This window comes from Anguilla anguilla, chromosome 4, assembly GCF_013347855.1.
Source record: "Anguilla anguilla isolate fAngAng1 chromosome 4, fAngAng1.pri, whole genome shotgun sequence".
Taxonomy (NCBI): domain Eukaryota; kingdom Metazoa; phylum Chordata; class Actinopteri; order Anguilliformes; family Anguillidae; genus Anguilla; species Anguilla anguilla.
This window is the reverse complement of record NC_049204.1, coordinates 55,142,668-55,168,917: the sequence shown is the minus strand read 5'-3', so window position 1 is coordinate 55,168,917 and position 26,250 is coordinate 55,142,668. Positions and strand designations below refer to the sequence as shown.

At 51.0% G+C, this 26,250-nt stretch overlaps 1 protein-coding gene across 1 annotated transcript in view; it reads left to right on the top strand.

Annotated features, from left to right (window-relative positions):
• Positions 1-26,250, top strand: part of xpr1a (xenotropic and polytropic retrovirus receptor 1a) — a 94,798-nt gene that overhangs the window by 36,673 nt on the left and 31,875 nt on the right. The window contains exons 3-5 of the mRNA XM_035414628.1: positions 21,702-21,803; positions 24,870-25,090; positions 25,845-25,994. Of these exons, the coding sequence (XP_035270519.1) occupies positions 21,702-21,803; positions 24,870-25,090; positions 25,845-25,994 (473 nt within the window). The remainder of the gene's footprint in view (positions 1-21,701; positions 21,804-24,869; positions 25,091-25,844; positions 25,995-26,250) is intronic.

Below are 26,250 nucleotides of genomic sequence, written 5' to 3'. Positions count from 1 at the left end.
CAAACTCAATTTGCACGTCGCTATCAATTCCCCGATCCCGCGCGCAACATCTCGCGTGTTCCTCGGTTCCCATCGCGCTTCTTGGCTTATAAACGCATTTCCCCTCGGTTCCTCCGTCGCTGGCAGTCAGCGGTTTTTAAAAGCGGTTCCTCAACGCGCTTCTGTCCGTGTCAGTTCAGCCTCCAGTTCTTATCTGTGTAACCTGGGGCATCGTCTCAGCAAAACTGACAGGGTTTGGCGTTTCAATTTCGAAGAGAAATCCCAGCCCAGTTCCTCTCTACGTTGTTTACTCTCGATGACAACTCTTTCATACTCAATATTAAGCCTAGATTTTAGCTGTAAAACCTTGTGAAAGAGTAAATTAGCCCGCACGGACTGAAGGTCCCTCTGTTTTACGTGTTGTTGGTTACACTGTAAATATAGGGTATCACCGCCCCGTTGTTCTCTCTCTCTTTCTGTTTTATCCCTTCAGTTTTTGCGTACTGCCGCCCCCCTTCAGAGCGCAGCTCTACCCGAGCCCGTCCGAGCTCCGAACGGCGCAGAGCGCGTTCGCTTATTTACGCATCTATCCGCTTTCCTCCTTTCGTTTCCTCCAGGAGCGTGTTTACGGCTGAGGCCCGTTTGGCACGCTCCGGTCGCGGTCGCCTCGGTGCGCCCCTGTGAATATTCAGCAGCTCATTGCGTTCCCACCACAAAGGCGAGGGGCGAGGGGGCGGGGGGGCGAGGGGGCGAGGGGGCGAGGGGGCGGGCTGTGGGCTGCGTTCGCCTGACCGTGCGCCCGTCCCCGTCGCGCCCTTTCCCCTACCGTTAGCAACTTGGGGGGTGTATAAGTCGTCTGGATAAGAGCGTCTGCTAAATGCCTGTAATGTAATGTAATGGGGTTCAGGGATCCGTTAGGGACAAAGGGGGTTACTCTGCAGAGGAGAGATGGCTGTCACAAACAGTAGTGCAACCCTGGGCCGCTTCGGTGAATATGATTAATGCCCTGGGCAGATCCTCTTCGATCTTGTACAGGGGATGTTAAGGGTATTGTTCTGTGCAGTGGCCATGGACTTGTGACCACAGTCAAGGCCCTCCTTTGACCCGTATTCTGTCTAAAACCGCGCTGTATTACCATTCTGGGGGAATTGCGCTTATTATCGAGGAACTTTTGTTCTGGAAATTAGAATTTCTCTCATGAACTTCACTGGCACAAAGGCTTTGTTGAAGGTCGATTTGCATTCTCTACATCCTCGTTCAGTCATTTTCTTTGTCTTTTGTCTTTGCAGTGTGTTATTCGCGAAAGTGTGTGCTGTGTTTTAATGTTAATCAATAGTTTTTATATTAACTCCTTTTATTTGCACCTCTGTCAGAAGAGTAGTGCCTTGAAAAATCCCTGAAATGTTAAGGTTTTTGAGAGAACGAGAATCAATCAAAACATCACTGTCAGTCAAGTCCACATAGCCTTGAGAGGGACCTCATTGTTCATCTGAATGATGAAAGATACAGTCTCGCATTTTCATTGGGCGTACTGTTGCTATGGTACACGAGCATGCTACATGTCTCAGTCTGCCTAGTCATTGGTCAACATGGGGTGACTAGAGCAGAACAGCTTGTTCTCCGTACTAGGCACCGAGGCTCATTTGAAACAAGTCTACACTTTGCACATGCTGAAGAGACAGGGTATGTGAGGTTCATGTGTCACAGTGATGCCAATCTAAAGGTCAGGAGGCGTGGCCAAGTCACAGCTGACCCCAGAACAGTGTTCCCCTAACTGGGCCAAGAAGGACAAAGAAAAGGGGTGAAGAGGAAGTGGAAGAATAACCAACGGGCGGGATAAAGACGGTGGTTGTGAAAGGGGGAACGTGGGTATGAAAGGCGATGATTGGCAGTGTGAGGTGATGGCGGGAGTGGAGTGGAGTGGGGCAGATGCTGTATATGGGTGGTAGCGGAGAGACTGTTAATTTGAAGCCCTGGTAAAGACGGAAAACGCACTCGTAGAGCCCAGTGAGAGGGCTGAGGAGCGGACTGCTGATAAGTGAGGACACTCTGTGTAATTGCGGAAAAGCCCAAGGAAACAAACACAATCACTTGAAGAGCGTGGACTGGTGCTGTGGGTGTGGTCTGGCTCTGCAGTGATGCCACTGTCCCTGCGGTGGCTGCTGGTCATTGAGTGGACACAGACACAACAATCCAGCCTGGTGTCATTCTCAGCCAGATGAAGACAGATATACTGATCGCTGTTTCCACTAAAGGGTTTCTCTGATGAACTGAAATCCCTACAGAAATGAAGTGTTGTGATATACACAGTAAAATGTCCAGTGTCAATTCAAGTCTAACAGTGTTGATTTAAATCTTAGCAGATAACCTTTGGTCCCGTATTCCAGAGTGGGACCGATGATATCTGTTAAGAGTTGAATTTACACTGTCAGAGTTAAGTTAGCACTAGACATTTTACTGTGTAGGATGTGTTAGTACTGCTGCTCTGAATGTGACTCTGTTGTGTTTGCCATTGGTGGGCAGGGCGAGAATGAAGGACTTTTATTTCTGATGTCTGCATGTGAGTAGAGGTAAATGTGTGCATGCGTGTGTCTGTATTGATTGAAGTGGGGTTGAAAGAGGTCTTTTGAACCATGGGGCTGGACTGTTCTTTTGTTGTCTTTCTCCACAGCATTGACCTGCCTGTCCAGGGGTTGGCTTTCATCTCCTGTGTGTGTGTGTGTGAGTGTGAGTGTGTGTGTGTGTGTGTGTGTGTGTGTGTGTGTGTGTGTGTGAGTGAGTGTGAGTGTGTGTGTGTGTGTGTGTGTGTGTGAGTGTGTGTATGAGAGAGAGAGAGACAGAGAGAGAGAGAGTGCATGTGCATCCATCTTTAGTAGGAGTGAAACTGTTTACTCAAGTAAACAAGCACTCACCAGCAAATTCTTCAACAAAATTTGCAAATGCAATGTATTATTTTTTGTCTCTTGAAACCTACAAGGTGCAGCCAATATACAAAAATAAATATGTATAAACTACTAACATCACAAGGTCAAATTAAATCAGTTTTATTCGTGCTTTTTACAGAGAACTGTCACAAAGACGTTTTACAGAGTAACAGAAGGAAAATTGGGCAAAAACCTATAGTTTGCAATCTTAGGCCATGATTTAGAGAAGCAGTGTGTCTGTGTTTTCTGTGAAGGCTTTCTTAAGAGCACAGGGAGGGGACATAACTACAAAACAGCAGCTAGGTTGACTTCTGACTTGCCATCTTCATCACACTCCCCAGCTCAGACATCTTTGTGTGCATTTTAGCACAGCGCAGGTAGGCTATAATTGACCTGGTATCCTCTTGATAGACGTGGATGTCTTTATGAAGTATGTCACCATGCTGGTGAGCAAACAGGGGGAAAAAATCCTCATCACAATTATCTGGAGGTATGACTCCCTACAGCCGACTAATAAGTACTCTAAGCCTAATTGATATCCAGTACCATAGTAGACATTCGTTTGGATGCTGTTTTCATAGCGGCATTGTACCACTGTTGCTATACCATGATAGGAGAAACAGTGGCTTCCATGCGGTCATTATAGTCTTGTGGAATTTGTTACTAGCAAAGAAGAGATATAGAAGCCATTTACATTTGGAGGCATCGGGTAATAGGCGACTGAAAGCAAAGCGAGCTGTCTTTGTAATCTTGGCTTTCTATTAGCTCCAATTAAATAGAAAATTGAGGGCAGCATGAACCGTCTTTGAGTCTACGGCCTCAAGGAACATCTAGTTAAAACTCGTCCAGCGGGAAAAACAAAAAATAATTGAGCGGTCATGATTGACATCTGGCCGCACGCGCCATAATACCCCGCTTTCATTCTGCAAGACTGTGCTCCCAAAACCACCTTAAAAAGCCTGATGTGCGGAGGTAGAGCGCATGCAGGTCTCCCCGTGCGTGTTTCTAGCGAGCGGGGATGATAGATGGAAATGAGCGGAGGGGCTTGTTAGAGATCGCTCAGGAGGGCATGGGCTTGAATTGAGCTGGGGAGAGGGGCGGGGGCTATCGCTGGGCAGGTCAGTAATAATGGCATGCCACCATTAGCAGTCAGCACCGCCGTTCGGGAGACGGCTAAGGCGCTTGTTTGTTTGTGCGTTTCCAAAGCCCCCTCGCCTTCGTTGCGCATAATCAAAAACAGCGCTGCAAGGGGGCACGGATTTCTCATTGAATGCATTTGGGAATTATGTCTTTTTTTATTCTGTACTTGAACTCTGCAAGTATAGACTAGAATTCTCGTCAGCAAACGGCAGATAACCGAAGGTTGCTTTTTACTATAGACAGTGTAGTCTGTTTTTCTTGTTCTTAAATTGCAGGATAAATGTTCAAAGTTGACATTATTTATCTTCTGAAAACAAAGTCTTTAAAGGTTTACGCACTCGTTGTACACGTAAAGCTGTTTACGCCTCTTGCAGCAGTGCGGGATTTGGGCTTTCTCATCTCCTGTATCAGGAGATACTCTGCACCTGATTGCCTAATCTCTTTTACGCAATGCAAAGCACGGTGCGCGGCGACCTTCACACCACAGTGTCCCAGTGAGAGCATCATACAAAGCAAAGCAAAACAAACTGAACCAGATAGAAGCCTGTCAATAGAGAAGTCTGTTTTGAATCCCAGCGCTCGCGGTAGCCAATGGGGTTCCGTATAAATGATGAGTGAATAAAAAGCGGACGCAGTACGACAGAATATGTAAGGTGTGGAAGGCTTTCGGACAACCTGTGTAGGAGACGGAGTGCGTGACTTCTGTTTTAAAGCACTACGATTTAGCTTTGTTTTTTGATTACAGAGGAAAGGGAACCGCACACTGTGCAGAGAATCCTCACACTGGTTGGATATCACAAAAACACTGCCCACACACATTGAGGGCTTATGACATGCAAGGACTGGCCTCTTACGATAGGTTTAATTTTTCAGAATGTTTTTAAAAATCTTAATTATTTACTGTGTGATTATTATTTTGATGCAAACTTAAAATGATGTTGATCAATAGCACAATAACCCCTCCAAAATTGACAGCAAATGAAAACTTCGGTAATATCTCGTGCAACGCTACAGAATGCTCTTAAGTTTTCACAATTTTAAAACCACAAATTAAAAGATTCTTAACACCGAAAAAACACTTTTCCAGAAGTGGCTAATTATGCATATAACGAATCATAATAACACGCGTTGCTGAGGAACTTTAGTGGCGTTTTCACCATTTTTTTATTTCAACTAAATGCAGTAAAATTTCCGCAATATGTAAAATAATTGGCAACAAAAATGGCCGGTGAGTTCCAAAATCTGCTTTATTTTACGAAGGTAAATACTACTGTTCAAATTCAATCTGCATATGAGATGTAACGCTCAATACTTTAAAATCGCTTTATGTTTTTTAATTCTGGTCGATTTTTTATATCTACGTATGAAACTCGTTATGATTTGTCTTTTATGTAAAATTGATTTTAAAATGCTGAATTTATACAAAAATGAGATGAAATTAAAAATGCTTTTGTTTCCTTCATATACCAAATTGTGTATGGACATTGTGCATGGCTATGTCCTGGAGTAAATGCGGATTCTCTTTGAGATTACATCGGTCTGTTCGGTTTGTGCTAAGCTGTATGCAGTTGCAGCCGGTTGTGCGTTGAATGGAAAACATTTGCTTTTTTGTAGAGCTGAAACAATTTCTCCAGTTATTAACTGCCATCACAAAGCGTAACGAAGGAGGCATTGTGGGGAATTGCCATGCAAAGTGTATCATATAAGATTATCAAGTGGAACTGTATTTCTATGACTAACAAAAGCATGCAAAGACATAAACGATAGACAGTTATGGCTAACTTTGTGATTGTGCTACTGATCTGTTCCAATTTATTAGAAATTGTCTCGTATGATTTTCATGTGTAGAGGATGGGTAATAGCCTACCATCCTCTGGCCCAAAGAATAATATAGGGACAGTCCCGATCGGAGGTGTTTAATTTAAACAGAAACGGTAGCTTCCTGTGTCTGATTCACGCCTCACGTTCACGATGGAAAAAAAGTCGCTTGTATTCTCAATAGTAGGTGAGCAAGCTGTTTCGGACACGGTCCTGGTTACACCCTTTTCACTTCCACCTCTCTACGGTAACCGGTTACGGGCGGCTGGGTTTTCGAGTTCGAATTTCGCTGTATGTCAGGTGCTTCAGTGAGTGGGCAGCGAAGCATTGCGTTTCTGCAGCTGAACGCCTCTCTGTACATCTATAGGACACCGCAGCTAATAACGGGACAGGTCAATTAGCTGAACTCGTGTGGTTGTGTGTCTGTGTTAATGTTAATGTTTGACAAGCTGTTTTTGAACTTGGATCTGGATAATAGGTCAGCGATGTAGTGCGACTTTCGTGCGTGGTTCACTAAAAGGAGTACCCAGCTTCGTGTGAAAGTGCGCTAACTTTAATAACAGCCTATAACAGCACTCGAGTTGCAGTGCGATAAACTGCACTTTAGCGGGAGGGAATGAAGCCTTTGAGAGACGTAAACAATACTGAGCTCTGTCGGATTGATGAACTGAGCAACACGCGTTATGCTTCTCTGAAGCCCGTTACCTTCTGCGTGCTTAATTTACTTATTGATCGGTTACTCCCAATACCGCTCCTAATTTATTTTGGTGACCTTTCATCCCAGATGCATTACAGTTCTGGATCCTGATAGGCCTTCTGTCCTGTGAATTGCATCACATCACATCACGTATGCATCACTCGCAATCATTCTGTTGTCCTACCCACTGGAGGTTTGGCATGATTTTGGCACGTTTGTGGGGGAATGCTAGTCTAGACCCTCTTTTCCTGTCAAACTCGAAGCCAACCATCCATGGCAGGAAAACCGACGAAATAAATCATTTACATCATAGCCGTACTGTATCTTGTGACCATCAGATCATGTCAATTAATATAATGAAAAAAATGAATACACGTGGTTTATTATTTTGGGCTAATGCTTGGCTGTGTTTGCAGCATTTTTCCTAATGAAATATTCCAGATGGGCAGTTGTGGTGTCACTCAAGGACTCTGTAATGAGGAAGTGACCGGGTCAGACTGTGCTCCCTCCCTCCCTCCCTCCCTCCAATCAAAGCTCTGCCTGTTCCATCAATCACAGCCTCTGGCGTCGTAAAGCAGTGGCCCTGGGGACAAGCATGCCGTTTATTACAGAGGTCTGTCAACCCCAGAGGGATTTCTCCATCATCGAGCTGTTTTAAAAAAAATATAGGAACACTTTCATCAAGACCTGTGTGCCCCCACTTCCTTCACCTTGTGTTATGACTGACACAAACACACAAACACACACACACACACACAAATGTGCACATAAATGCAAGGACACACCCATTCCCACACCAAATCTGATTTGTGTGTCTCTACCAACCGCACGAACGAAGGCATTCGAAACCAGCGCGGCCCTCTCTGATGCAGTAATTAGAAAACAGTCATAAAGAATGAATTACGGTAGCTGGCCCTAAACCTGCTGCCTCAGAGCCTTATCCGCTCTGTTATAGCACAGCCAGTGTTGTCCTGTGTGTGAATCAGCGCTCAGGAGATAAGAAATTCTTTTCATTCTGCCCATTAACTGCAAGTACACTAAGGAAAATGAAGAACGCTACACGCGCTATAATGTGAGAAGGCACGAAAGAACAAAGAAATGACATCACCGACTGTCTTAGACAAAAGATCATGAATGTCTGGTCATGATTCCGGCTGCATGTGCTGGTCTGTATGAGTTTTAAGGGTGAGTGCTTTGTGCTTTTCTCCGTTACTCTATTTTCTTTTTTTTCCCGGATCTTGGCCACATTGATCGCTGTGCATATTGTGGGGGGAGTAGCATTTCACTCAGCACATGGCGGTACTTGGCTTGTCTAATCAAAGGCGCATTGATTATTTTTAGCTGACTGGGTAATCATTTGAAGTCAGGTTCTTGGTGTGCCTTTGGACAGCTTGCTCTCCCTTTTCAGCTGGCCCGTGGAAACGGGGCGTTCCGTGGCTGTCCTCTTTGTGTCCAGATAAATGCCATTCTCCGCATATCCCTTATCGCAAACCTGGAGATAACGTTCGCCACAACAGCCTTATCCACTGAAAACACACGCGCACACACACGCACGCACACGCATTCACCCCTCGCGCACGCACACCTGCTCATTCGCATGCGTGCGCACACCCTCATGTGGAAGCAATTGGCCGCGTCGATGGAAAAGCTTCTCTCTCTCGGAGCCGGTTGCTAATGGCTACACGGTCCAGGGGAGCAGGGAGCAAGATGTCAATAATGACAGCGTGACAGTCAGGAAGCCCGCTAAAACGGACCCGCCATTCCTGCAGGGGCAGGCGGCCTCGTTATTATTTTAGATTGGCTGTAGACGTTTGAACTGATTGATATCGAAGGTGCACAGCAGCAGGATTGGGGGAAAAAACGCTCAGTGAATATCATTAGAACCTTGTTCAGCTGTGCACCTCAAGGCCGTCTGTGAACCCAGATCCTAGATCTGAGGGCTTTCTTGCTTGGCGTGTACATGTGCTCATCCTGAATCTGGCAGTGCAGTACTGCCTGGCCACCAGGACCCAGGGATCTCAGTCTGGTACAGACCAGTCCCTCCCGGTACTCAACGCACCTCACCGGATATCATCTGTTCTAATCCCCTGCCGTTTCTTTTGCTGTATTTTAGACAGTCGTTTCCACACGGAGGTTTAAGTTTCCAGAATGATCTAATCATATTGGCTGTATCTTTGCAGCCTAAACCTGCCTTGTTGTTTGTGACAATAGGTTGCATGTTCTGAAAATGAAAATGTCTTGCTGAGCTGTTTTTGATGATTTTTCGTGCCCATTTTGAATGAACGGCTTTCTGGATGTGCGCTGAAGGGGTAGGACGACGTCAGAGAGTTTTTGAGAGTGGGACTGAAAGCTTTGGTGCTTTTATAGGATATCTTCACAATACAGAAGTAATGAAATGACGCTGGTGTTATCCTTTAAGAGGCGTGATCTCAAACCCAGGGGCTGCCCTGCTGGCTGAGAGCTCCTCGTACGCGACTCAGACGTTTACGTGGGAGGAGCCGCAGTGAGTAATGGCCGCTCTGAAGAGCAGTGATGGGATTGGTCTACGCGCTGTTATGGCTCCGCCCATGCCCTTTATACGCGGGTCCCGGGGGACCGGGCGCCGACCTGCCACACGGTAACGGAAACAAAATGAGGTCTCCGTTATGTTGACACTCAAACGTCGCCTTCTTCCCCGAGACGAGCAGCAAGGCGTTTGGAATTGAATTGAGTTGCGCGAGCGTCGGCCTTCCATGTGACTGCACCGGCAGGGAGGGAGGGAGCGAGACAGGCAGAGAGAGAGAGAGAGGGAGGGAGGGGGAAGGGAGGGGGGGTTCACCCCCATACGCTTGGCCGTAAATGAGACGTGAGGTTTAAAGTATCCAGTGTGGAGGAGCGGAGGTTTGGGCGCACGGCCGGGCGGTTATTAATATCAATCTCGCCAGGCGTGGCGATGCGAACATAAACATCATTCTCTTAATAATCCCTCTGGGCGTCTTAATGGGGCAGAGCCCATGCACACGCGGGTCCCGTGATGAGGTGCTTTATGGGGGGGAACATTGCGCGGTGCTGAGGTGAATCGGTGCAGGCCTTTCTGCAGGAACGGGTAAAGCTGTGCAGCGTGCCGTTTCAGACCTTCCTCCCGCCCCACATTACTGCCTCATGATCCGTATCACCACTGCAGCGATAGCGGGCTCGTGAAATAGCATTGCTAACGGTCCCCTTAAATGCAGACTGAAGGCATCATCGCTGAGAGACCAGGGTGGGATAATTGAATTTTGGAGATGGTTGATCTTCCGAGGAGCTCGCGTCCTCTCTAGGAAAACGTTAAACGCGCTTTTGTTCCCCTGCCGGAGAACGCACGCAGTCTAGGCCGCAGATCAAAGGCCTCGCAAAGAGGAGGCGAGCGGCTGCTTCTGACTGCACTCTGGTCCCATTAAGGAGCAATGCTAACCGCGTCTGTCGGTCACGTGCATGCAGCAGAATGTCTGGCGGTCTCTGCCGTGAACGCGTGTGAAATGTGAGCGTTAGCCGAGCCCGCAAGCTCGCTTCTCCCTCACCTTACGGCAGGGGTCTTTCAGACCGGCGGCCAGAGGGAGACTGCGTTAGCGCAGATTGCTACTCGAGAGCTGTGTGATGTCACCTGAAGTCGGTGCCAGGAAGAAGGCTAGTAAATCATTTTTCTTTGTGCTGAAGTATCCGATTTATTCCTGACTTTAGTTGAGTAAAGTCCTCAGGTATTTTGCATTCAAGCTTATTTCAGCCAGAGCCGAAAGAACTTACAGTAATCACACCGTGGATACAATTCTTTAATGTCACACTGTGGAAAAACAGGTGTATCCTGTGTACTGAAGATATGTCTGACACAGTTCCATTCAGATGTGCTTGATTCCTTGACAGCTCTAAGGCTTCTGAAGACTAAGGAGTTTGATTCTTGGAGCAGTGCTGTGTCACGTGCAGTTTTGAAATTAGATGTAAAATCTAGGCCTGATCTGACCTCATTTACATCTCATTTTCTAAATCACCCGCCCGACCTCCTGATGGTGTATGTATGGGTGGTGTTCTTCGCGCTGGTATTGGTACTATGGGGTTTGTGTAAGGGTGGTGTGCTCAGTGTTGGTTTTGGTGCTGCACTCTCCCAGGCGCTGGACTGGGAGTGTAAACGCGTTTATGAGGGCGGGTGTTCCCCCGCGCACCCCCCTCTCCCCCCGGCTGCCTGGCGGTGGTGGGCCGGGGCATATCGCGCCCCCTACAGCTCCCAAACTCCTGCTGCGGAGCCCAAAATCCTCTCTTCCCCCTCTCCCCTGTCTCCTGTCCCCTCTGTGACATTTCCAGAAGATGAAAGGCCTTCCAGAGGCGCAGTGGGCAGCGTGGGGTCGGCCTGGAGACGTATGTGCGGATGCCTCCGTCTCGCTGTGCTATAAGGCTCCCCGCCGCAGGGGATGGGGAAACACTCATTGTTTCACTGGCATGAAAGCGTGCGTCTCCTAACTAATTGGCCACTGAGTTCTGCCAATGGGAGCCGTGCCTGCCTGCTGAGTTACCCTGGAGCAGGCTCATTACACTGGCAGCTCTGGTTGTTCTCCAGGGAAAGAAGCTGATTTTTAGTACTGTTAATATTACTAATTCACTTTGGGCATACCATAAAGTACACGTGTGCACATTGAACCAGTGGTAGCAATGTTCTCCCTGCCCAATTCACCTGTTACTCCTGTGATAGAAGGTTTTTTTCTAAGGAGTCCAGTGTAGTAATTTGCTTTAGCTTATTAGCCGAAACAAAAGCCACGACTGGAACAACAGACTTGACAGCTCAAATATTTTCCAAATGTAAATAATTAGATTGAAAGGCAGTGGAACACTGAAGTAGGATTTCTGGTGTGTCTTGGCCAGTTTTAATGGTTTCCTCATTCCGAATTTTCCTTAATATTATTTGTCGCATTTATTTGTACATGGAATGAGGATGAGAAAGCCAAAAGGTTTGCAAACGAAATGCAAATAAAAATTTTTTAAATTTAATTGACTCAAATTAATAAAGGATGTCACAGCAACTACTGCATTATTATGATATACCTTTGGAGTATTTGCTAGTCAGTAGTCTCGCGCACACACACACACACACACACACACACACACACACACACAGCGTCCTCTTTTCATTTGCACATATCAATCATCAGTGATATTTTCGTAAATACATAAAGGTATTCAAGGCACGGTCTAGTCAAAGATGAGGAAGAAAGCTGATGCACGTAATTAACAGGGAACTGAGCTCACGTCAATCACACCGGACTTCCCCTTTCCGCAAAGCCTGAAGATTTGCAGCGGGATTCTCGCTATCTGAAAGAGCAGCTCTTTCCCAGCGCCCTTTGAAAAGAGCGACGCAGGCAGAGCGAGGATGAATCCCAGCAGCGCCGGGGAGCCTGAACCTCGCCGCCAGCGCCGTCAGCGCCCTCAGCCGCCGCTCAGCCCGAGCTCAGACGCCGCGGCCGGCTCGGGGCGGGGCCCTTATCGGTTCTGACTTTTCAGACGGCGGCGGGCGGGCGGGCGGGCGGGCGGAAGGTGAGGCTCTTGAAGAGGCGGAGAGGCGCGCCGGGCGGGAGAGAGGGACCGGCTGCCCCCCCCCCCCCCCCCCCCCCCCCGACTGTGAGAGACGCAGATAAGGCTTCACAGCGCCGGGAACACAGGCACGCCGCCGGCTCCCCCGGGGCCTTTGGAGTCTGCTTTCCTCCCGGGGGAAAAACGGAACGTACGTCCGCACCCTTCATGACCGGATGACTGACGCAGCAGCGCGTGCGTCTGAAGCTTATCTCCGGCTGCGGCCTTTAAGCCGAGATAACGGCGCGGGGAGAAGTCCCGGCGAACTCTCAGCGTTCCGTTTCCTCGCTGGGGGGGGCAGACAGAGGAAGAGCCGGACCCCGGAGCTGGGTCCCCCCTCTGCCTGAGACGGGCGGGTTCGGGCGGGCTCGGTCTGCATTACAGGGAGCGTTCCCTGTCCGTTATGGCTCCCGGCAGACCGGGCCGAGTGGCAGGCGCTAACGGCGGCGTGATGGACTGGCGGTAAAGGCGCTAACCCCTCTCTCGCGCGTCGTTAGCGGTGCGCGCTTACCAGGCCTGATAGCTGCCGTTTCTCAGCGCCTGAGCGCCGCGTGATTCATGCCCCCGTCAGGGCCGCCATCGATATCCGTTTACCTCCCCCGGGGTGGGGGGGTGGGGGGGGGGGGCCGGGTGACAGTGATCTGACCCAGACAGCCCCCCCCCCCCCCCCCCCCCTTTCTCTCTGTGAGTGATAAAGCCGCAGAGGGAACCCTTCAGCGGAGGGGGTCCCATCCATCCACAGGACGGCGGGGCGCTGGAGCCCCCCCCCCCCCGGCGGGGCCGAGCTGTCAGACGCGCTCGCCGCTCGCCGCATCCGGCCGCCGTGCTGCAGGAAGTCGGCCGGCCGCCCGGCTCGATACTCCTCTAACTCAATTGTTCCGCTCCAGGAATCCCGAAAACAATTACGGGAACGCGTTGTCGGGCTTTGCGGAAAAGGGGGGGGGGGCGGTAACGATGCGCGCGGGGGCGAGTGGGCGGAGCCGACCGGGGCCGTCTACGCTCCTGCCGAGCGCCGCTGCCTGTTCCGGACGGCTTGTTTAACGAGTTTAACTCCCGACGTTCATCCAGGGAAGCTCACATCAGAAAACCTAATTGCTTCAAAAGTTCCCTTTAAAGTTCAAAGCACTGTCATAATGGATAGAGAGAAAAGGGATTAAGATGAGTCTCTGAACTCTGAATGAGAGTCGGGGTAAGAAGTCGGAAAACTTTTATTTTTGTCCCTCTGCGTTTCGCTTTGTGGCGTCTGATTGAATGCACTGTGTGGCAGAGCACTTTAACAGCCACTCTAAGTGTATTTAATAACCGTGCGTTTCATATCGTCTCGCGATTTCCCTGCAATTGCCTCGATGACAGCGAGGCACCCTCGGGAATACTGTTATCAGGTATCTATTATGGAGGAAGGAAGTTTGTTACGGCTCTATTTTTTAATGGTTCCTCTCCTATGCTGTCATACTGATACTGCATCAGACGAGCAGAGTCGTATTGCCTCAGTCATGCTCAGAAACTGGGGCATCTCTCCTCGCTGTTTCGACCAGTGTGCTTTGTCTCAGTCCTCCAGTCTGTCGGGTTCAGGACCTTGGACAGTGGTTGTTTCTGGAGCCTGCTGTTTGTGTATCGCGTGCATTCCAGTGCCGGGGAAACCGGCTGTGTTTTGTCTCTATTCCTGCCTTCAAATTCAATTTCATCGTATAGATACTGCACGGGAAATGCCATTTCAGATGTGTTTTCACTGAAATTCCATCAGGCCATTATCTCCAAAGTCAAAACATCAAGAAAATAAGATGACCAGACTGATTACAGATAAATGCCTTGTGCTGTCAGATCCTTCAGCTGTGATTTCTTAGAGTAAGTCAAGTAAAAATTGTGTGAAATAAATCGGCTATGTATTCTGTCATCTCCAATAAGGAGCGGCCCCAGGGCAATTGGACCCGACCACCCGCTGTGGCAGGGAAGGCATTATCTGCAGCACCTTCCCAAACGGACGCACTGTGTTTAGGTTTCTCAGGCATAAGCACGTGTTTTAATAGGCAGAGAAGAGAACGGCATCTCCTCCACCCCCTCCCGCGGATGAACATGGACTGAGGCGGTGAGTTTTATTAAACAGGGGCTTCTGCTGAATGTTTCATGAAGTCTGGCTGGAGTCACTCTCCCAAAGCCAGTTTAATATCCCCCGTCCGTCCCTGCTCCCCCCCCACACACCCCCACCCCCCACAGTACGTCCCCGGGGTCGCCCCTGTCCCATCTGGAGCCTTCCTCCCTGCTTCCTGCCGCTAATGTATGCAGCGGGTGCGTGGCCGCGGGGAGCCAAAATGGCGGCTCAGGACACACACAGTATGCGCGTGCCTCTGGGTCCAGCACCGCTTGGCCCTGGCGTCTGCGTTTAGTCTGGATCCAGTCAGGCTGGGGTTTACTTATTCATCAGGCCTCTGCTTCTGTTTGCTTTATTTTTAGGAACGCGCTCGGAGTCTGCCAGCACTGTTTAATGCGCATCCTTAATGGGGCTGTGGCTCGGAGCCCCGCGATTGGTGGGATTAATTGTGGCTGGAGGGGGTGAGTGTGAGTGTGAGTGTGAGGGGGGGAGGGGTCTGTTTGGAGCTCTCATCCTGTGTGCCTGTGGAAGCAGGATGTGGAGGCGCTGATCTGCCCCGGCCGTCTCCTCCCCCCACACCCCTACCCCCCACACCCCCCCAGACACAGCTCCTCACATACCGGGTTACTGCTGGCCATCTCCCACACACAGACCAGCAGCATCTCCTGCTGCGTCCGATCGATAGCGCCGTATCTGTATATTCATTCATATATTTGCTATGGAGGGTGAACGTGAATGAGTGCCCAGGTTGCGGGCGCGCTGGTGATATTGATATGCGGTCAACAGGAGGTAAGACGTGGAGCCCGGCGGAACCTTGGAACCTTAGCCTCGTTCCCTCCCCTGCTTCTCCCAGAGGACAGTGTGGGATTGTAGCACATCTCCCCTGCGCAGACAGCTCTTTCTCTTTCTCTTTCTCTTTCTCCGTGAACACCGGCCTCTCTCAGGCACCGGGCAGCCTCAGGGATAATCCTGTAAACCCGTCAGCTGGGGAGAGGGGAGAAATGTGGCCCGGGTGAAAATGAAATCCACATTATGGGATGTTTTTCATCTTCTCCAGCTGAGGGGAGGTAGAGAGAATGGTGGTGGTAAACGTGTCCGGCTGGCTCAGAGTGGCCGTGCGTCACGCAGGACGCCGCCCTCCGTCGCCCGTTTCCTCACACGCCCGTCTAACGCGGCGTCCTCACTCAGCGCCGAGCCGATGAGCCCGTTACCGCGGCGAGGCTGGTTCGGCGCGCGGCGCGTGGAGGCGGGGCGCGGGCTCGCTCCGCCTGGTCGGCGTTGGCTCTGAGCCCTGCGTTAAGGCTGCGCTGTGTGAGAAGGGCCCGGTCTTTATGCGTTCGGCCTTGGCCCTGCGCAGCCTCAGGGAGGCCGCATGAAGGATTTATGGGATGTTTTTTTTTAGTCTGGCGGGGAAACGCCCATTTGTGCGGGCGGGGGGGGGGGGGGGGGGGGGGGGGGGGGGGGTTGAGGTGGGGTTAGGAGAGAGCAAGCGCGAGGCCTTCATAACTTATTCATAAAAGCAGGCGCTTTAAGCGCTGGGCTGTTTCCTGTGATTCAGTTTTCCTTCCAGGGGAGGAGGCAGATCTCGGACAAACAGTTATGTTTATGGAGAGCGCTGCATTATTAAGAGTGTTAAATTGTTTTAATCAAACTTCTGAATTTATTCTGTGTTTTAATGGGAATCCAGGGGTTTGGGTAGTAATACTGTCTAACCAGGGTTTGCCTAACTAACCGCAAATACAAAACAAGCGCAAAACAAACATTGTTCCTTTCATGCTTAACAAACAAAAATCCATAGAAATCCTCCATTTCTGGCAGTCAGTAGTTTATCAGAATCCCTGATTGAAGGGCAATGTTGTCTGTAGAGATAGAAAATTTAAAGAAAGGGTGACTCTTCCACTGAGCTAGAAGAACAGCTCTTCTGCTTCACTTAGAGGACCCGCTTTCAGATGCAAGAGCCCCGCGCTCCTCCACGTGCGTCCATGCTCACTCCACAGAGCGGTGCAGTGGCTCCGGCTGTAGCTCAGCGCACTCTGTCACACCGACGCTTTTCTCACGTCCCGCCCCGCGGCGGCGGCGGCGGCTCAGGCCATTAGTGGCTGACAGGTCAAACGGCGGGAGGCCGCGGGCGTGGCGGACTGCTCCCCCGTGCCCTGCGGCCAGGGGGGGCCGTGCGCTGCCTTCACAGCTCGTTAGCCGCAGCGACGCGGCCGCGGTCCAGACTCTCTCTCTCTCTCTCTGTCTCTCTCTCGCTGTCTCTCTCCCTCTCTCTCTCTCTCTCTCTCTCTCTGTCTCTCTCTATGTCTCTCTCCCTCTCTCTCTCTCTGTCTCTCTCTCCCTCTCTCTCTCTCTCTCTCTGTCTCTCTCTATGTCTCTCTCTCCCTCTCCCTCTCTCTCTCCCTCTCCCTCTCTCTCTCTCTCTGTCTCTCTCTCTCCCTCTCTCTCTCTCTCTGTCTCTGTCTCTCTCTCTCTCTCTCTCTCTCTCTCTCTCTCCCTCCCTCTCTCTCTTTCTCTCCCTGCTTGTTTAAGGCCCCCGGGCGGCTAGCGGGCGCCAGGCCCTCTGGAGCAGGAGCGCTTTCGGAAGCGATAAAACCAAATTAAAAGCGCCCCCTCCGGAGCCCGTCGGCGAGCCGTCCGGCGCAATTTACGGCCGGGCCGGGCGCACCGGGGCCTCAGAGGAGCCGTTAACGCCCCCCCCCCGGCCACAGACACGAGCGCGCAACAGGGGGCGGAGGAAGCAAGGAGGGACGATTTACGGCCGCAGCCGGCCAATTACACGGCCGGCAAGAGCCAAAATGGCCGTCGAGCAAAGTAAACTCACTAATGCATCCGTCTTCCGAGGGCTTGCGGGGACAGCCCCGGCTTACACTGTATCTCATCCCGCGATTCCCGCCTCCTGCGCTGCTCACCCACGCGGCGCGAGCCGGCCATCCATCGCAGCTACTGTAACCCTTCAGCCATGCTGGAGACTATCCCTGACCAGACCATCACTCTCCTCAGAGAGGAGAGGCTGTGAGCCTCTGACTGTGTGGGCTTCTCAGTGCCAGGCTCTGCTGGGTGTCTGCTTTCACAGACAGGAGAGGCTGTGAGTGATACTATATGAGTCTTTCACAGACAGGAGAGGCTGTGAGTGTTACTGTATGTGTCTTTCACAGACAGGAGAGGCTGTGAGTGTTACTGTATGAGTCTTTCACAGACAGGACAGGCTGTGAGTGTTACTGTATGTGTCTTTCACAGGCAGCAGAGGCTGTGAGTGATACTGTATGTGTCTTTCACAGACAGGAGAGGCTGTGAGTGATACTGTATGAGTCTCTCACAGACAGCAGAGGCTGTGAGTGATACTGTATGAGTCTCTCACAGGCAGGAGAGGCTGTGAGTGATACTGTATGAGTCTCTCACAGACAGCAGAGGCTGTGAGTGATACTGTATGAGTCTTTCACAGGCAGCAGAGGCTGTGAGTGATACTGTATGAGTCTCTCACAGACAGCAGAGGCTGTGGAGGGTCTGGCAGTGCTTGCCGGCTCTTTGTATGCGTTTGCGCAGCTGGAGTTCGGCCCCCGGCAGGCACTGGTGTCACAGAGGCGCTCAGGAGATAATGAGCACGGGGACCAGAGCTCTGTGCGGTGATGACACCCACGCTCCGCCCCCCCCCCCCCCCCCCGTAACAAAGCCCAGCGCCGCGCAAACCGCCAGTCCCGCCGCACTGTGAGCGTTTTAGCCTGCTAGCGCGCGTGCGTGTGATTCTGACGAGGTCATGGAACGCTAAGCTAAGCTACCCTGAGTTCATAATGAGCTCCCAAACAGGCTTATCCGGCTCCTCGGGTGTGTAAACACACAGGTCTGTGTGAGGCTGAGCCTTTCACGGGGGGCGCTGAGCGCTGAGCGCTGAAATGAGGACGTAGTGATGGTTACGGGGACGCTGATTAAAGATGGCTGCCGTTCGCTCAGCGAGGAGCTGCAGGAGAGCAGCTGTACCCTCTCCTTTGTTCCGCAGCCAGGTCCCTGGAGATCAGCAGGGCCTTCCACATCACCGCTGCTACTGCTGCTGCTGCTGCTGCTGGGGGCGGGGGGGAGGACTCTCTCTTGCTCTCTCTCTCTCTCTCTCTGTGTGTGTGTGTGTGTGTCTCTCTCTCTCTGTGTGTGTGTGTGTGTGTGTGTCTCTCTCTCTCTCTCTGTCTGTGTGTGTGTCTCTCTCTCTCTCTGTCTGTGTGTGCGTGTCTCTCTCTCTGTGTCTGTGTGTGCGTGTCTCTCTCTCTCTGTCTGTGTGTGTGTGTCTCTCTCTGTGTCTCTCACTTTCAAGCCCTTGCTCTTCAGACACATCTCTCCGTGTTCATCTCTCTCCTCTCTCTATAGCCATTACCCAGCATGCCCCAGGACCAGGTCCTGATGTGGAGAGGCTTGTGTGGGAGCTGCAGTCTGCTGCTCTGTTTTGCTCTCGCTGGAAGTGCTTTCTGACTGTCAAAGTTAAAGCAGGAAGTGAAGCAGAAGCTCTCTGTGTCCTCTTCCTGCGGGTCACGCGCAACGCCGCGGTGTGACTCCGCCCCTCGGAGCGCGGCGGCAGGTATGTAGGGCAGTCGAGCGGCTCGTCGCCGCGACGCCGCGCTGCACGCGCCCGGCTCCTCCCCCTGCAGGCCCGACCTCGGCGCGCCGCGGATAGCCTGGGCTAATGCGTCCTGCCCTGAAAGCGCAGCAGGGGTACCGCCATTCCTCGTCAAATTTTAATGAGAGGCACTGGCTGCCCCCCCTCCGCCCCTCCCTCCGTGCTCCGGCACGGGCAGACGCCCCTCGTCTGTTGCCTGGGTCTCCCGTCAGGACGGCACAAACAGGCGTTTAGCTATTTTTGACCTCAAAAGAAGAAGAAAGGAAGACTGCCCCTGTGTTGCTGTATGGGCCTGCTTCAGTAGCTGAGCCCCAGACCCCCAGCCCTGCGCCCTCACACACTGTGTGCAGGGAGAGCGTCTGATAGGCCAGTCAGCAGTGCCCGGGTGGCCTTCTTTACAGCAGCTCAGTGGCCTACAGCGCTCCTATACGGTGTTTTCAACACAAAACGGACAGCACAGTGCAGGAGAACTGCTCTGCCAAACTGCTTTCAGCTTGGCTTTAACCGTTTGACAAGTAGGTTTTTCAGAATTCTGAGTCAGTGTCGTAGAACTCCATTGCTTTCAGTTACATTACATTACATTTATTTAGCAGACGCTTTTATCCAAAGCGACGTACAAAAACGTACCAGCAGTGATTGTTGCATCAGCATTAGAATGTTCAGTTAAGAACATTCTAATCACATGTTTGTGATGTCACACCTTAAAGGGTTAATGCTGAGAATCTGTGCTTGCAGACCGCCGGGCCCCGCTGGCCTTGAGAAGCAATCAGTCTGCGCTGTGTGATCGCTCCCCCCCCCCCCCCCCCCCCCCTCTTCCCCCCCACCCCCAGACAGGAGAGCGGCTGTATTGACAGCCCATATCCTTGGGCCTTTCTGTTCTGTCTCACAACAACTGGAGAATGGCAGCTTTGACTCTTCCCTTTCGAAAGGCTATTTCATCAAACGTTTGCTTTATTCCTCCTGCACACACGCATTTGTGCATGCGTACGGGCGCACACACCCACACATTACTTATATTTACTGAGGAGATAAAATGTGGCAGAATTTAGAATTTCACAGGGTGGCATTTACATCCACAGAGCACAGCTAAGGAAATTGCAATGATAAAGAGATTTGTGAAAAGAGCAGAGGCCTTTTATGATCAGTGTGCTGAAGAGCAGCGATAATAGGAGTATAAGAGCATAGCGGCAGCGTCTGTGGCTACAACCTGCAGCCTGCCCTCTCTCCCTCCATTCCTCTCACCCTCCAGCCCTTTTTCCCTCCATCCCTCTCCCCCTCCAGCTCTGTCTCCCTCCAGCCCTCTCCCCCTCTCTCCCTCCATACCTCTCCCCTCCAGCTCTCTCTCCCTCCACCCCTCTCCCCTCCAGCCCTCTCTCCATCCAGCCCTCTCTCCCTCCATCCTTCTACCCCTTCAGCCCTCTCCCCCATCCCTCTTTCCCTCCAGCAATCTCCCCCTCCACCCCTATTTCCCTCCAGCCCCCTCCCCCTCTCTCCATCCATCCCTCTCCCCCTCCGGCACTCTCTCCCTCTCCCCCTCCAGCCCTCTCACCATCAAGGCACTCTCCCCCTTCAACCCCCCCCCCCCTCCCCCTCCATCCCTCTCTCCCTTTGGCCCTCTCACCCTCCATCCCTCTCCTCTCCAGCCCTCTCACCCTCCCCCCCCCCGCTCCCCCTCCATCCCTCTCCCCCTCCAGCCCTCTCACCCTCCATCCCTCTCCCCCTTCAGCCCCCCCTCTCCCTCCATCCCTCTCCCCCTCTATCCCTCTCTCCTTCCATCCCTGTGCTCAGGGTTCTTGGGAAACGGCCAGCTCCTTTCAGCTCCTGACGATGTGTGTCTGACGTTAGTGTGCACAGTCACTCCAGAGAGGGGGAGAGAGAGGGGGAAGGAGGGAGGTGAAAGGATATAGCTGTTTTGCTGTTTTGCCAGGCCTGTGTGAGATGTTCATGAGAAGCGCGGGGTGATTCTCCGGGCAGTTTTTTTTTTGGGGGGGGGGGGGGTGGGTGAGAGAGGAACGAAAACATGGAGCGGCATGCGGGTGTTGGGTTTCTGAGTGAACTTGATGACTGCAACATTAGACTCCAGGCTGGTATCGGACGCAGGTTCTGGAAGCCACCTCTGATGCGCACGCTGGCAGGAAGTGGCTGCATTTCAGGAGCAGGTTCTCATTTCTGTACCCTTACAGGAGGGGGGAAGGGGCTCTGAGCTTTTTACAGCCCAGTGCTACCGACTGCGGGTTAACTCTTTCACTTCTGACAGGCAGAGGGCCCGCACTGAGTGTGGTAGGCAGTCAAAGGCCGTGTCCGAGCGGAACAAGCGCATGAAGCCATTCAGCCGTAGCACCAGTACTGTTGATAATGCTGTTAAATCAGCACTAAGGTTACAGCTGTGCTAATTTAACAGGGTAGGTTAGAGCTGTGACTGCCCGCGCTTAGGAAATATCCTCAGTGTTCACCCGCATTTCTTAAGTCCCTTCAGGTCCACACACCTCCAGCACTGAAGTTTGCTCCAGTGAAGAACCGCCTGGGGTTCTGAGAATAAGGGCATGCTTTTAGGATTACCGTTTCAGATCTTTACTCACACGGTCACTTACCTGAGCTTTAATAGAGGAGCTGCCATCAGAAATGTAATGTGATTTTTTCATCTTCAGAAAGGCTTGTTTGGAGATGTGTAATTGAGCGTTCTGTTGCTGTGTGTGTGTTTGTGTGGGAGTGTGTGCGTGTGTGTGTGTGTGTGCACGTGGGTGAGGCGCAGGTACACCTCACCGTGTTCAGCTTACTGTCTGTGTGTTAACACCTTTGAGATAAGAGAGATTCAGTAGTCACCCAGAAAAGCAGCAGATTAACCAAACCATATCTCTCTCTTCCTTTATCTCCAAACAGTCACAGATGAAGACACCGTCAAACGATATTATGCCAAGTTTGAAGAGAAGTTTTTCCAGACCTGTGAGAAGGAACTTGCCAAAATCAACACTTTCTATTCAGGTAAATCTACGTGCCAAGTTTACCAAAAACAAAATGTTATAATAAAATGTCTAGTTTCAACAGTTTTGTATAAATTAATGTGTTTTCTTGTCAGAGAAAAATACATGTGTCTCTTCAGTTGCGCACATCAAGATTTATACCGTTTTTATTCCGACAATTACTTCATTTTCTACAAAGAAATGAAGTCCTCTTACAAAAGAGAAATCGTCCTTATATTTCATCAAAATTGAACCCAAGTGAAATTTATAGCAAAATACATTCATTATAAGTAAAAGGTTTCACTGAAGAATAGGCTAAACAGATTGACGTTTCTTCAGTGGGAACTATTTGTCTGTTGACTACGTGTTTATCTCCAGCAAAGGCCCCTTCGGTTGGCAGTGCCGGGAAGCGATTTGTTGCCGCGTCCGCTGATTTATATTTAAGACGTGCCCTTAAAATAAGACGGACCGCCCTGTTTATTCCGTGCCCGTTTCTGTGCCGGAGCTGCCGTCGTCTGGAGCCGTAAATGTGTCCAGCCTCCGCGCGCTGGGACTGCTGATTGCTTTAACATCTCGCCCCTGTGTTTCCTGCCTCAGAGCGCTCCAGGCACAAAAAAAGAGTCTTTTTTTTTTGTTGTTGTTGTTTTTTTGTTAGAGGATGACTTTACGTCTTAACGTGTGTCATTTCGTTGGGGGCTGGCTGGAAAACAAACAGCGTGAGTAAGAGGGACCGGGGGGGGGGGGGGTGGGAGGCATTTTTAAAGGCGATATTATGAGATAATGGTGCATCAGGGATGACTGTGTCGCGGCACCATGGGCATGTGGAATTCAGGACCGCCTCTGAGCCCTGGTTTCGCTGTTGGTCACTGTTGAACTATTGTTGTTTTGTCTTCTTTTTTTTTTTCATTGCAATTTTGTGGTTGAAGCCGCAACGCAAGAAAACCACTTGTGCAAGTCGGCATCATAGCCTGGCAGGGAAAATAAAGCGCGGAGCACTAAAGCAATCTTATTAGCCATAAAATGAAATGGCGTCATAAAAAAATCAGAACTACACTGACAGGGATGCTCACGCTCCCTGTCGGAGCTGATCCATTTAAGCCGCGTTTTACAAAACGCTGTCTTTTCCAGATTTAGACCCTTTTAAATGCACCCTTACACGTGTCTGCCGTGTTGTTCTGGCGGTGCTGTGTTATTTACTTCTGTCGCAGCCTGCCTTGAAGGAACGCTGTTGTTTTTCTCTCGCCACTTATCTCCTTTAAAGCTGTACGTCTGCCAGGTAAACCAAAAATAAGCCCAGCTGCCACATAAAACTGGGCTTTGGACCAAACCACACAAGTTCCCGGTCCAAGACAGTCCCCTTTATAAATATCCTGTCTCTCTCCTCATTCGCAGGGCTCACAGTTCTGCATTTCAGCAGGGCAATACGTGGTTTTTTTGTTGAAAATGAATGCATATTCACCTCAACAAAGTGTCCAACACTGCAGAGTAAAATGACACTGTCCTTCCCTGTCCTCCCAGCCCCTTATTTTAAACGGCTGCAGACAGCAGTGCTGTTCTCACTTTAAAGAAACGCATCTCTTTTTTTGTTTAAGTCCGGTTATTTTAAACAACTGCAGCCAGCAGTTCTGTTCTCAATCCAGAGAAGCGCCTCTCGTCCCTTTAATTTAAGGCCATTATTCAGACAACATAGGTAATTATGGAACCTCTGGCTGAAATGACTTGGGCCGGTTTGCATCGTGTCCAGTGTGTTACATAAGAGACCCGCCTCCACAGAACTGCTCCTCGCAGTTTTCCCTTTCTGAACGGGTCAGCAACCCCATTAATTCATCCTGTTACAGCTTAATTAGCTCTTATGCTGATCTCCTGATGGGTTGAGAGTCAATAATACCCACATGGTGTACAATGTAGGTGCTTCTGTGTGTGTGTGTGTGTGTGTGTGTGTGGGGTCTGAAACAGTCCATATCTCTTCAGTTTAAGATATGGTGAATTTTACTGGAAATGAACAGAAAAAAATGTTTCTATGGCACCGACATCCATCCAGGTGCATTTATTTAGACTGGCTCTCAGAAAGCCTGATGGGATGTTGTTTTAAGGGGCGCCTTCTCCTTTATGTTATATTTGCCCTGAGACAGGAGTCCAGAGATGGAGATGGTCTGTGCCTTAAACACAGCTGGATATTTCAAGCTGTGCTACTGGATCTCATAGACATTCCAGGCTTGTCTGTAGCTTTGCGTCCTTGCGATGGACACGCCTCCTCGTTTTGAGCTCCGTCGCTGGCGGGGCGTCCGGCGGCCCGTGCGTTCCCGGGCCCTTCCGTCAGGGGCCGCGATGGCCTTTCCGGAGACTTCTCCAGTGCGGTCTATGAATAGGGCAGGCTGTGCTAGTGTAAATTAGCCACCGGGGAGAGGACAAAAGGCCAAGCCTGCATGTCGGGGTCCGGAGCAGGAGAGCCCAGGAATCTGTCACAGGGGAATAGCCGGGTGGGCGGCGGCCTGAAGCTCAGCAGGCCGTACTCCAGCCCCGCTCAGGTTACCCTGACCGGTCCCCACCCGGGGGCTGCATTAGCCCGCCAGTCACCCTGTTAATAGGGGCACAGGACCCCGCATTTACATGTCTGCAGAACCTAATACTGCCTCCGCCCGCCTGGGACCCAAAGGCCCGCTGATCCTGGAGGGAGGAGGAGCTTGCTCTGGGCGTGACCAAATGCTTTCATACATAACTGACGTTTATCCTCTCTCTCTTTCTCTCTCTCTCTCTCTCTCTCTCTCCCTCTCTCTCCCTCTCTCTCCGTCTCTCTCCCCCTCTCTCTGCCCTCTCTCTCTCCCCTCTCTCTGCCCTCTCTCTCTCTCTCTCTCCCCCCCCCCCCTCTCTCTCTCTTTCTCTCTCTCTCTCTCTCTCTCCCCCCCCCTCTCTCTCTCTCTCTCTCTCTCTCTCGCCCTCTCTCTCCCCCTCTCCCCTCTCTCCCTCTCTCTCTCCCCCTCTCCCCTCTCTCCCTCTCTCTCTCCCCTCTCTCCCTCTCTCTCTCCCCCTCTCCCCTCTCCCCCTCTCTCTCTCTCCCCCTCTCTCTCCCTCTCTCTCTCTCCCGTAGAGAAACTGGCGGAGGCGCAGCGACGCTTCGCCACGCTGCAGAATGAGCTGCAGTCGTCTCTGGACGCGCAGCGGGAGAGCAGCGCGCCCGACCTGCGCCGGCGCCACAAGACGGTGTTCCACCTGTCGCACGAGGAGCGCGTCAAGTCCCGCAACATCAAGGACCTGCAGCTGGCCTTCAGCGAGTTCTACCTCAGCCTCATCCTCCTGCAGAACTACCAGGTCTCTCAATTCAATTCAATTCAATAAGCTTTATTGGCATGGAAAGGGTACACTTACATTGCCAAAGCATTCACTCACATGACAAATATAACAGACAGGCAATAACAATTTAACTACAATAAACAGAAAAAATATAAAATCCAGACAATCCACAGAAATAAAATTCTACATCTAGAACGTAACGCATACAAAATGTCAATGAACTATAATAATATTACTTTTCTGGTGTCGATGTTACTCCCTGTCCCTCAGTTTGTGGCAAGTGGCAATGTATTGTGCTGCCAAATCTACACATTCCCTTCTTTCTCCCAAAAGGAATGGCAGCTTCTCTGTCTCTGAGTGCATCTCAAATTGTGGGCAGATTTTTTTCATTTTGAGGAAGAACAGTGACCTTGTCTCTCTGTATTTCTCACATTTTGTGAGGAAATGAAGCTCTGTCTCCACCTCTTCAGTGTCACAAAGTGAGCACAACCTGTCCTCTCTGGGCAGCCAGGTCTGCCGGTGTCTACCTGTCTCGATAGCCAGGTTATGTTCACTGAGTCTGTATCTTGTCAATATTTTTTTTTTCTCTCTCTCTCCCCCTCAGTCAGTCATGTGCCGCTACGCACCGCCCCCCCCCCCCCAACCCAACGACACTCCCCCACCCTACCCCACCCCCCCCCAACCCAATGACACCCCCCCACCCCACCCCCCGCCAGTCACCGCTCGTTCCTTTTCATCGTTCTAGCGTCAAATCAACCTGTGCCTCTTCCAGAATCTGAATTTCACCGGTTTCCGGAAGATTCTGAAGAAGCATGACAAGATCCTGGAGACCCCCCGCGGCGCGGACTGGCGAGTGGCCCACGTGGAGGTGGCCCCGTTCTACACCTGCAAGAAGATCACCCAGCTCATCTCCGAGACCGAGGTACCCCCGACGAGTCAGAGCCCCCGCTCAGTGACCCCCCCTTCTCTCCTCCTGCTCTCACCAGCAGAGCGCTGATTCTGTTTGCCAGTACCAATTCACATGTCATCGAATAAGTATGTTGCCATGGTAACTTCCAGTACCAGTGTACCGATTGATTTTAGCCTGAGCGGGTGATGTAATTTACTTTCAAATTGCTGCCTGCTTCAATCATCGGATCATAATTTCCTTCTTTGGTATTAAGAACAGTGTAAAAATG